The sequence below is a fragment of the Branchiostoma belcheri genome, unplaced genomic scaffold (genome assembly GCF_001625305.1).
Source record: "Branchiostoma belcheri isolate BF01 breed outbred unplaced genomic scaffold, Haploidv18h27 scaffold86, whole genome shotgun sequence".
NCBI lineage: Eukaryota > Metazoa > Chordata > Leptocardii > Amphioxiformes > Branchiostomatidae > Branchiostoma > Branchiostoma belcheri.
The window spans coordinates 1,045,649-1,058,408 of record NW_017804531.1 but is presented as its reverse complement, the minus strand read 5'-3'; the positions used below and the strand labels follow the sequence as shown (position 1 = coordinate 1,058,408).

General features: G+C 46.4%; 1 protein-coding gene across 2 annotated transcripts in view; it reads left to right on the top strand.

Annotated features, from left to right (window-relative positions):
* Positions 1-240: 240 nt before the first annotated feature.
* Positions 241-12,760, top strand: part of LOC109487168 — a 29,264-nt gene continuing 16,744 nt past the window's right edge. The window contains exons 1-2 of one of the 2 annotated variants that reach the window (XM_019791150.1): positions 241-454; positions 2,729-2,809. In XM_019791150.1, coding sequence (XP_019646709.1) covers positions 365-454; positions 2,729-2,809 — 171 coding nt within the window. In that variant the 5' untranslated portion in view covers positions 241-364. The remainder of the gene's footprint in view (positions 455-2,728; positions 2,810-12,760) is intronic. The other variant, XM_019791149.1, reaches the window with a different exon arrangement.

The following is a 12,760-nucleotide window of genomic DNA, read 5'->3' as shown; positions in this document are numbered from 1 at the left end:
ACGCCCTTTGACCCTAGTGACTACAGCTATGATTAACTGTTTGTCCAGAGAAGAAAGTGGACTATCCGGAAGTTCTTAAAGTCACTCCCGTCCGGTCTTAGCTTTCCGCACGCATGGGCCACGACAACAGTGTATGTACAGTACGTAAATATCGTGTGTTAAGCCTGGAATTCAACTTATAGTTGTCTGTTGGACTCTTCATTGATCCATGACTGTATAGAGCTCCTACTTAACATTTTCCGGGACTCACTCCTATTCAGGGGACGTTTCGAGTGCTGATACTATAGCTACGGTTGACGTAACACCATTTCGTGTTTGTCCGAGCGGAGCAAGAACACGTTACGTTACGGAGTCCTGGTCAAAAATGGCGGAGGGCAGCCAGAGGTCGAGGAAGGTCATCACAGGCCTGAGTGTCCTGGGGATAGAGAAGCGCTACGTGCCCAATAAACATTACGTGAGTATACCGTATACATACTGTACTACATTATACTATACGTATCGCACAGACACGTTGTATAGAACATACAACTACTGGAGTTCGACTCAGTGGACAGTGTCATTGAGTCAGAAAGTCGTTAAGCTCCAAGCATATTTTGTGGTACAAGGGGAGTCTATGTTGGTCACCTGTATGATCCAGTTAGCCTCTACCAGGCACCGCGGGTCGCAAATTGGGTCTTCTATGGCCCGGGATCTTTTCTGGTATACTGCTGTCCCTTTATTTCGGCCAATTTCTACTATTTTTCCAGCGATCCGCGGTGCCTGGTAGAGGCTATGATCCAGTGGCCTCCTGTAACCATTTGGGGCGGCCAGTGGTTTACAGGTGGTCAATATAGACTCCCCTTGCCCTACAAAATTTGATTGGAGATTGAAAGTCAGTGCCGGTCCTTGATCTCATCCGATTGGTATTTAGTGTTGGCTTCAAGATAGTCTTGGTGGGAGTTAGAATGATTCCGTACGTAGTTTGATCAGTATCTTTACCCCAGGTGTATTTTCATTGTCTTTGTCGTCTGATATTCCACTAAAACTAGGGGATATCGGGATTACACGTGGATTGGGAGGGGGAACCTTTTTTCACCACAAAGCTATTCGTCATCTGTTTTGCCGCAGGGCGAGTTTATTATATCTGTATCTGTGACTCGTTTCCTTCTGCATTTTTCAACAACATCCTGCTCATGTTTCAGAACAAGGAACTGGCAACAGTATATAGAAAGAAGATCTGAAAAGCAGAACCTTTCTACTGGTTTCTCTTCTAGAAAAGGTCATATGATGACTAGGGTGTTTGTAAACTGAACCAGTCAGGTGACTTTTTGTACCTGAATGCACACGTATAAAGGACAGTCCGTACCTGTCGCAGTGCGGTGCCTTAGTACTGCGTGGTACGTGCAGGTAGCCAAATACCGCTGACTCACTATGTCAACTGGTCGGGATGTCTCCCTTTATGAATGAATGAATAATGAATGAATGAAGACCTTTATTGTACATTCTTGCTACTATCCAAGCAGAGGTTGGTGGGGAAGATAGTGAACTTTCTATTCAATATGTCCCGTTTTTTTCTGTCGCTACGACACGTTGGTGGGGGTAGCGACCGTCGGAAAAATTAGAAAGGTGACAATCTTCCCCACCAACCTCTGCTTGGAGAGTACTGTTTTTTCCCCACTGGGCTAAGCACAGGTCACATAATATTAACAATCATATACAATGCATATAGATGTATATATTAACGTCTAACATACAAATGTTGTTTCGACTTCCTTCGCTTCTTGGTTAGCCTCTACCAGGCTTCGGGAGGCGACTGGAAAGAGTAGAAATCGGCCGAATAGAGAGATAGCATTGCCAGGGGAGTTGGTCTGCTGGAGAGAATAGTAGGGAGCTGACCAATTCCCCTGGCATGTTAGTCTCTCTATCTGGCCGATTTCTACTCTTTTCGGCCGCCCCCGAAGCCTGGTAGAGGCTACTTCTTGGTAACTGATTGTATATTGGTGTTAATTATATGACGTAAGGGACAATAATAGAAGCAGACGAGTACTATCTCATCTGTGAAAGAATGAAGCCAGGATTAGAAATGACCAGGAAGTTGTGTGTTTTGAGTCATCTTTTCTGTGGGTGTTTTGTCCCCACAAGGGCACGCGTACGTGCGCTGTCCCACGTTCTGTCACATCTGTACACAGTCCAGTGCTTTGTGACTAAAAAGGCTATTAAATATCGATAAGAAAGATAAGGGGGCCTGCATGCCCTTTTTTCGTAAGGCGTGAATCAGGCCTATTTAGTCTTCGTAAACCGTAGGCAGCCTCCCCCAAATCAACGCAATTCGTAATAGTACATTAGCCTCAAAGCGTAAGGTCGTAATCAGCTCTGAGAATCCAAGGAGGTTAAATACAAGGAGAATCTAACGTAATTCGTAATCGGCGGCGGAAATTTTGCGCAATTCGTTATCACCACGTATGTGTAAAATATGCGTATAGATTTATTTGGACTATAATTAAATGATGTAAACTTTGTATTGTGTCTGACCCTTACATGATCTCAACAAAATAGCGACCTAGAGGTTGGGAGCGACAAATTGTTCTCTCCAGCAGACCAAATCCTTTGGCATGCTTTCTTTCTTTCTATTTGGCCGATTTCTACTCTTTCCAGCCGCCTCCTGAAGCCTGGTAGAGCTAGGCTGGAGCTTCTCATGAATATAGAGTGTTTCAAACAAAGTAATTAACCAGTAGTTATTGTACCACAGCTATACATCCTGTCCGTGAAGTGGTCTGAGGGTAGCGAGTTCATCATCTACAGACGGTACAGCGCTTTCTTCCAGCTACATGTAAGTATGACAGGTCTAGACTTAATTTCCATAATCTCCAAGCAGATTTTTTGGTGGGGGAAAGACAGCTATCAAATTGGCCAGTCTGTATCCATTCCCCCACCGAAGGTGGATACAGCCTGGCCAATTTGATACTGTCTTACCCCCATCAAAAGTCAGTATCCATTGGCCAGAGGACTAGTGTCCATTCAGTAGATCATACGGTGGCAAGACAGAATCCATTGGCCAGAGGAGTGTCGTCTGTTGAGGTGGCTAATGGACACTCCTCTGACCAATGAATATTGTCTTGCCACCGTATGATCTGCTGAATGGACACTAGTCCTTTGGCCAATGGATACTGACTTGCCACCGTGGGATCTGCTTGGAGATTAGGTCTACTCCATGTGGTATTTTTAATTTTATTAGCATGATGTTACAGCTCATTAAATGGGTCAGCACAGGCAGTCGAGACTGGTAACGGCTTACCCATGGTTTAATGATTAACTCCCCGGTCACGTACACTACACCATGGCATCCGGTCGCGTATAAGGATGTAAGTCAGGAAAATAAACTGGGTTTAAGCCAAGTTAACAAGAAAATATGGTCGTCAATTAACTTCGGTTACGGTCATGTTTTGGCCAGACTGCGGGTGGGAGTGACTGAGGGTGACTGTGTGCGAGCACAGTATGTCAAAGAGGTCACTTAGACGAAACCATGTGGCTTCCTGTCGTGTATAAGGATGTAAGTCAGGAAAAGAAACTGTTAAGCCAAGTTGACAAGAAAATATGGCCATCAATTACCTTAACAGTTGCGGTCATGATAGGGCAGACTGCGGGTGGGAGTGACTGAGGGTGACTGTGTGCGAGCACAGTATGTCAAAGAGGTCACGCATACGAAAGCATTTGGTCGTGTATAAGGATGTAAGTCAGCAAAATAAACTGGGTTTAAGCCAAGTTGACAAGAAAATATGGCCATCAATTACCTTAACAGTTGCGGTCGTTTTAAAGCCAAGGGAAAAGGGAGGGTGGACCGTGGGAATATGTGGGACTTGGCAAAGCCTGTTGGTAGGGGAATGTCGTTTTCTTGGAAGTCAAACTTACGCGAAAACCGCACATGTATGTATCTTTCTTATTTCAGCAAAAGCTGTCGGAGTTGTTCCCAATAGAGACTGGAGCAGTCAGCAAGAAAGACCAGACGATTCCACCACTACCGAGTAAGCGCAAACTGAGTAACATTATTAAACGACGTCGACCTAACTAAATTCAATAGTAGAGTTCCCTTATTCACAACCTTAACAAGAACCGACGTTTCCATGACCGTCTGTCATCTTTATCAGGTGTGTGTGCCTCTCTTTCTTTCTCTCTCCCTTTCTGCATGGTACGTGCAGGTAGCCAAATACCGCTGACTCACTGTGTCAACTGGTAGGGATGTCTCCCTTTATGAATGAATGAATAATGAATGAATGAAGACCTTTATTGTACATTCTTGCTACTCTCCAAGCAGAGGTTGGTGGGGAAGATTGTTACCTTTCTATTTTTTCTGTCGCAACCCCCACCAACGTGTCTCTCTTTGTCTCTCTCTGTCTCTCTCCCTCTCTCTTCTCTCTCTGTCTATCTCTCTCTCTCTCTCCCTATCTCTCTCTCTGTGTCTGTGTCCCTCTCTCTCTCTCTCTCTCTCTCTGTGTGTCTGTGTCTGTTTCTGTGTCTCGTCGGAAGATCGTAAGTGACACATGTGTTAGAGGACAGTCAAAGAGTCCACAGCTGTTAATACGTTATTGGCGTCCTTCGCAGAGCAGAGATGGTTCGGAAACGAGAAGTTCAAGGTAGCAGACGAGAGGATTCTGACCATCGACGAATACTGCCGAAAAGTCGCGATGGCCGAGCCGAAGATCTCCGAACACGAGGCGGTGCTGAACTTCTTCGAGGCGCTGCCAGAAGATCTGACCCCTCCCCCTCCTGACCCGTATGTAACAGGGACTTTTCTTATTTTTTGCCTTCGTCAGGGACTTTTCTGGATCAAAATGCCCATAGATTAGCCTCTACCAGGCTTCGGGAAGCGGCTGGAAAGAGTAGAAATCGGCCTTATAGACAGATGAAATCCCAGGGCAGTTGGTCCGTTCAAGAATACAGTTTGTAGCTCCCGAACTTTCCTCTTGGGGCAGACCAACTCCCCTGGCATATCGTCTGTCTGTTGGCCGATTTGTACCCTTTCCAGCCGCTCCACGAAGCCTGATAGAGGCCGTACATAAATTCAAATTTGAAGATTTGAAAATTTTTTATAACAATTAATTTCCCACAAAGGTTACATAGCATGCTTGATCATGAATAAAGTTCGGTTTGAATTGTTGTCCCACAGGAAGAAACCCAACAAGACATACCTGACATTCGAGTCCAAAAGCGGAGGAAACAAAGTCAAGGAGAAGTCAGGTAAAAAAAATTCGACCATACTTTAACTCGCAACAAAGCAGCTGCAAAATGAGCAGACATATGCCGTAAATTGCATGCAAAACCATGATACTAATGTCGTAGAATGCCCAAATCGATTTCAAATAAAGGAAAATAAGAAAAAAGTGAAAAAAAGGAAAATGAAGCATCTACTAGTATTATTCGACATACCATAATCTGTGTATTTACTCATCCGTATAATCATATCAACATGGCCTTATGCCGCATTGGATGTCGTTAAGAGCATCACATTCAACCTGAATGATCACTGTTCGGTTTGATGTTCCCTTTATTAATTAGGAGATGACCTGGAGATCTCTGCGCCCATCCTGCTGGAGACTTACCGGGCGATCGCCACCTTCACCCCGAGCGGGAAAACCGAGGTCCGCCTGGAGGAGGGAGCGCACGTGGATGTGGTGGAGAAGAACATGAGCGGTACGTTTGATCCTGATCGAACACGTCGAAAACCCAACATGTTCTGTTGACAAGTCCGACATGTTCTATTTCGAACATCTCCTTCAAAATCAGCGCGGGAAGAATGTCTAGCCTCTACCAGGCTTCGAGAAACGAATGGAAAGAGCAGAAATTGGCCAAATAGGTAGATGATATGCCAGGGAAGTTGGTCCGCGATAACAGTTTGCCGTTCCTATTCTCTTGGCGCGGACCATCTCCTCTGGCATATCATCTGTCTATTTGGCCAATTTCTCAACTCTTACCAGTCGCATTCCGAAGCCTGGATTCTGGAAGAGTAAAGGTAGCCTGGTATTCACTGACCGTATTCAACTTTAATATAACCGTGGAATTGACAGTTATCATTGTGGGTTAAGCCTTGTTAAATCTTGTCTACCATGTAGTAAGGTTGTACTTGTGTAACTCCAGGCTGGTGGTTGGTTCAGGCGGACGACAAACAAGGCTGGTGCCCCGCCTCCTACCTGGAACCTCTGGACCAACCGGAGGAGAGGGACGAGGAAAGGCCAAACTGGGAAGGTAAGACAGTCTGTCTAGAATATCCGGGGATGGAAGCGGAAAGGGCATAGACACAATCTAAGGCAGGCACACACACACACACACATTCGCACGCATGCAACACACAGATGTACACGAATGCACACAAACAACACAAACGCTCACGCACACAGAGATACACACACGCAGACACATACACACACGGACGGACACACACACACACACACACACACACACACACACACACACATACATACATACACACAGAGTAATACTCTAGATCGATACTGTAATGCTATACTCTAGCCGCTTGTTCTTTCCGTCCAGAGTTTTGTATGTACATTTTATATGTCTGACACTTGGACAGCGTGAGCGTATTGCAATATTGAGAATTTTGGTATCTATGCAAATGGTTCCCCCATGGCCACAGCCCTAAACCTTCGATCTCTTCCTCTCGCTCTCTCAGGTGAAGAGTTTCTGACGATAGAAAAGTACGAGCCACAGATAGACGATGAGATCGGGTTTGACAAAGGCGTGATTGTTCACGTCATCCACAAGCTCCTGGACGGCTGGTGGATCGTACGGTAAGCTCAGTACCCATCTTAGACCATCTTTTTTGTAGCCTCTACCAGGCTTCGGGAGCGAAAAAGGTTTTCTTAGAACGGACCAACCCTCCTGGCATATCATCTGTCTACTTGGCCAATTTTGACTCGTTCCAGTTGTAAGGGTGCCAAGGTCAAGGACGACGATGGTAGCTAAGCCTCGATGGGTGCCCTTACAAAGTTCGTAAGATAAGCCGCCGATGTTGTAGATGTACGACCCGAAAGAAAGACACAGGAGCCGACAGCTACGTAGAAAGTGGTCTGTATTCTCTTCTCTCTCAAACGGGGACTCTCTTAACTACATGAGTTCAGGGGCTTTTATATTTTTACCCGCCTACACACAGGTTTCTTGGAAAAAGTTACATTCTTTGTATCACAATCATCCTGAGTCACATCCTTTCCCTTTCTTAAGATGTTACTGACCAGTCCCTGGACATGCCCAAATAAGGCTAGGGCCAGGCGGTCAGGACGTGTGCCGGCCTAGACCCCTGGGAAGATAGGCCCATTAGCAAGTGTCATTCAAAGGTCGCCCACTCCTTCCCAGTAAAGGGCAGGAGCACAGTGACTGTCCAAGGAATGTCTCAGGATGTCCAAGGAAATACACTGTCACTCTTACTATCAATAATAAAATATATCCTACAAGGTTAGAGCACCCTATTACACAGTCGCTCCCCGAAGCCTGGTAGAGGCTATATTTTAGGTACCTTTCCATAACTGGATAGATTTTAAAATTCTTACCAGTTGCTTGAGGCTTAAAATGTATCCAGTTGCTTCTTGAGGACCTATTGTCTTGTGCATCTTATTACCTGGATGTCTAACCTTTATCGACGTGCATTGACTTGTATTTCTGAAGGTACAACGACAAGGTGGGTTACGCCCCTTGCGCCTACCTGCAGAAGTACACCAACCCCCACCTGCCCCTGCACAAGGCCCGGGCGAGCACCAACAGCGACACGTCAACCGGCTCCTTTATCAAGAGGCTGCCTCCAAGACGGTCAGCAAAATACCCTAGCTTATTTATGCATGGTTTCCTTGTCGTTTTGAAGGAAATGTGTGTATCTTGGCTTAGCTATATTGGGACCATGTGGTTTTCTTTCAAAGTGACTTATTCGCCGGTTTATTGATTCAAAGTAGTTCGGTTGAGTTGATGGTTCCCAGACTTCTTTTCTTTGTTTAACTTCCCAAACTGTGAGTAAGTTAGTTAGTTAGTTAGTTAGTTAGTTAGTGAGTGAGTGAGTGTGTGAGGCAGTGAGTGTGTGAGCGAGTGAGTGAGCGAGTGAGTGAGTGAGTGAGTGAGTGAGTGAGTGAGTGAGCGAGTGAGTGATTGAGCGAGCGAGCGAGTGAGTGAGTGACTAAACTTACCAAAGAAGGAAAAATTGCACGATATTCTAAGAGCCGTTTTGCTGGAAAAGTATGCTATAGAATTACGTGGTTCTTTAAATTGACAAGGTTTGTCTCCTTAACAGGTCCACTATCCGCAGCGCCCATGGAAACGAGCCCAAGCAGCGCGACCTGCAAATCTACAGGCGCAAAACTCTGGAGGCCTCAAAGTCAAAACGATCTCGCCTCGCAGCCAAAGCAAAGGAGGCTTATAGGAGGGTCAGCGCTGTCACAGAGGAACCAGAGGAAGAAGGGGCGTATATGGATATGGCCCCCGATACCGTGGCTAATGCTGACAAGGCGGGATACATATATCCTGAAAACACAGAAAAGACGCCTGCGGATCATGCTTACGTGAACGACAGTGTAGTGGAAGAAATCGCCAATCGAAAAAGGACCAGCTCTTCTGATCCAACTTTAACAGGAACAGACGTGGTCACAGAATCGTGTGACGTCTACGTCAGCGACGAGGAGGTCTTGGAGGATGGACCGGAGGGATATCTCCTCCCTGCCGACACCGAGAAGACGTCAGTGGACCATCCTTACGTGAACGAAAATCTTGTAGAAGAAATCGCCGGTCGAAAAGCTGGTCCACGTTCAACAGGCCACGACTACGTGAACGAGAACGCCTTAGCGCAGGGAGCGGCCAGCTTGGGTAACACCTACGTGTGCGTGGAGGCTGTGACACAAGCACACGGAGGCACTGCGAGAAACAGCTCAACAGACGACGTGTGGGCACCAGCTTTCGTGTCAGCAAAACCAAAAAGCAAGGCGGCGGAGACAAGGAACAGTAACTCCTCTAGCAAGTCCGTGTGGGTGCCAGCCTTCGCGGATAAAGAAGGGGCGTATATGGATATGGACGGAGATGCAGTGGCTAATACTGACGCGGAGGGATACATCCAACCAGACAGCACTGCAAACTTACCTGATCCTTACGTGAACGAAATCGTGGTAGAGGAAATTGCAAGTCGAAAAACCAGCTCTTCTTCGGCTGAGACAAGAAGCAGTAATTCCTCTACACAATCGGTCTGGGCGCCAGCCTTCGTCGATCAAGAAAAAAGCAAGAAGAAGTTTCCAAAGAATCCGAATTACATAGACAGTAGCACCGTGGCGTCCATGGCTGGAAAAAAGACGAAGCATAACGGACAGACGCGGTATCTGAATCTCGGATACGTGCCCGACGCCCCCGTCTCTTCGAGTGCGTGGAACACTGGCCCAAACTCTCACGACAACACCGTCGCTTCTACGGACTCTGCCTACGAGAACATTGACGTACGGCAAGAACAAAACATCACAAAAGGAACGACAACTACAACAACGCGGCCAGAACGTGCGCCAAGAAGTCCCAGGTCTGCCCGCGCTCCCGTCCCAGCACCCAGGGGTACAACCCCGACCCTGCTGTCACCAGAAACAGAGTTCAAGTCCAACAGCGGTAGCTCGACTCCGAAGAGCGGGCGTTCCACGCCTAGAAGCGGTCGGTCTAGCCCAAGAAACGGCCGCCTAAGCCCAAGCATTCCAGCTCGCCCGACGGCAGCAGAAATAGCGGCAAAGTGCAGCCCGCAAACCAAACAACGGATGCGTCAGCAAGCCCCAGAGGGTTCTGTTCTCAGTAGTCCTAGCGGACGTTCAACTCCAAAGGACGGTCACAGCGCACCCAAAAGCCCCCTATCCAGACCCAAAAGTAGCAACTCTAGCAGCCCTAACGCCCAGCGCAAAGGGACGATAGTAGAAGGGCTCGCTGCAAAATTCGGCAAGGTCTTGCAGCGAAAATAAGCGTACACTACACTGTCTTTTGTAGTTTGTGCCGTTGACGACACGAAGAGGGGAGGGTAACCTCCACCAGACCCTCCTACGATAGTCTCCCATCAAACTTAGCCCGAGTCCAGACAAACTTGAAGCCCGTGGCACCCGGCTCTCCCCTGGCATGTTATCTGTCTATTTGGCCAATTTCTGCTCTTTCCAGCCACTTCCCGAAGCCGGGTAGAGGCTAAATCAATCATATACGTATACGTAGTCTCCCCGTCTTTACTTAGACCAGGGGGATACGGGTCGTAGAATTCTGTAAACAGGGAAATACTAGCCTCTACCAGGCACCGCGGATCGCTGGTAAAATAGTAGAAATTGGACCGAAATAAAGGGATAGTATACCAGAGAAGATCCAGCCGGCCATAGAAGCTCCAATTTGCGACCCACGGAGCCTGTGCGGAGTCGCAAGCTTCAAACGATATCAAATTAATCCCCCTGTTGGAGCTTCTATGGCCCTGGATCTTCTCTGGTATACTATCCCTTTATTTCGGCCACTGATGATTTCTACTATTTTTCCAGCGATCCGCGGTGCCTGGTAGAGGCCAGGGAAATACTAGTTGGCGAGGAGAGTCAGTCAGCAGGGGGCAAATAAACTCTACGGTGGCCAAACTCGTCGAATTATTCTCCCTACTTGGCTTTATTGTACTGTTTTTGAACCCTCGTTGTTAGTCCGGTGGAGACTAGGACTAAGCGGATGTTATGGGTACCTATATATAAACATCTCGTGTCATACACAGGATACGTGTGGTTGTCTTCTACGTGCAGGTCTACACGTTGTTGTAATACCGTCCTGTAACTTGTGTTGTCGTTGCTTTATGTTACGAACATGACTAGCAAAAAATCCAACAATGTTAGATATTTACGCGATGTAAGTAAATAGACGTGCAAGTACGAGAACATGTAACGTTAACTTCAAAATCAACTGCAAAATTGCCAATACCATGAACCTAAGCGAGAGGCCAGTTATTTTCTTAAGCACTTGTTTTTTTCCTCGTATATTCGTTGTTTACCCAGTCCTGTTGTCATTGCTTTATGTTACGAACATGAATAAAAAGAGACCCAACAATGTAAATGTTAGACATTTGCGCGATGTAAATATAATAAATAAACAAACAGCAATGGATCGTGTCTGAACTTGACAAGAGGACGTGATGTCATGAATGTTGATCTGTGTGGGTAGTTACATGTTTAAAGTTAACGCCTAACGCCTACTACACAAAGAAATGACACTTCTTTTAATCTACACAAAGAAATGCTGACATAGTGTTGGAAAGAAGTTCTAACTGTCAACAAGTTGACATGATACTAGGAATCGGTGGACGTGATGTCATGAATGTTGATCTGTGTGGGTAGTTACATGTTTAAAGTTAACGCCTATGTTTCTACAGAAAGAAATGGCACTTCTTTACACAAAGAAATGCTGACATAGTGTTGGAAAGAAGTTCTAACTGTAAACAAAATGACGGGGTACCAAGAACAACAATATGTTCCTTCTGCTAAGTTGAACATAAAAATCCAAAAATGTTGGATATTTGCGCGATAAAATAAACGGCATAATGTGACCCAATGGTCCTTCCCTGAAACACTAAGCTTAACAAGAGGACGTGATATCGATGTCATGAAAGTTCATGTGTGTGGGTAGGTACACGTTTAAAGTTAACGCCTATGTTTCTACACAAAGAAATGCTGACAGTGTTGGGAAGAAGTTATAACTGTCAACATGAGTATTGTATTGTCCCCTATGTTGGCGGCGGCATTAATATAAGTTTAGAAAACTTGAGTGTGCCGTCGCCACGTCTTGTGATTACATGTTGGAAATTGAAAAAAAAATGTTGTGCTTTCAAGCCTCCTTAGCAGGCTTATAGAACTCGGGGTTTGGTGGTCTTCGGCTGTTTTCTGACTAGCCCAGTTTTAAAAAACGGGGGTAATTCAACCAGGCCGGCTATGTTCTTTATATGCAATCAGAAAATAGCACATAAAAGCCATAAAAGCTCCCAAAGACCCTGAAGACCCCCCAAACCCACAGTTTTTGGCATGCTATGGATGTAACAGCGCTACCAACTGACCCGGCCGATGGGTCTAGACCTTTTAGCGGAGAGGTTATAGCGTCTGGTTATCATTCGGAAGCTCTGGTGCTCGGGAGGTCGTGGGTTCGAACCCCGACCCGGGACCAGAAGGGTTTTTACGGCTCCTCCTGTTTCTGACATGGAGGCTAGTGCTTTCGGGGTAGGGGGGGGGGGGCAGGTTGGTTCTGTTGCCAAATAGATGGTCAATGCAATTTCAGGGAAAAACAAAATGGACCCTGGTCGCGGAAGAACTGGGGTGTGCACCGCTAACACTCCCCTGCCCCCTCCCACGACCAGGAGGTCAAGAGGCAAGGTAGGTAGTGTACTAGGTAGAAACGTAAACAAGATTAGAGGACGTTATATCATAAAAGTTCACCTGCGTGGGTAGGTACATGTTTAAAGTTAACGCCTATGTTTCTACAGAAAGCCTGACACTTCTTTACACGAAGAAATGCTGACATAGTGTTGTTAAGAAGTTCTCACTGTAAACAAGATGACGGGGTATATACCAGGAACCGGTGCCAGGCCGGGCACGATGTCCATTGTGTAACGTTACACTTGTTGCAGCAGTTGAACCATATCGATGACGTATGTAGTCGCCCATTTTTCTCGAAATCCCTTTCTGGCAGGTTGACACATTTCCCTGAGGAATAGGAACAACTGTTGTGTTTCCGGTTACCCGACTTGCCCTCACACCCCCTGCCCCTT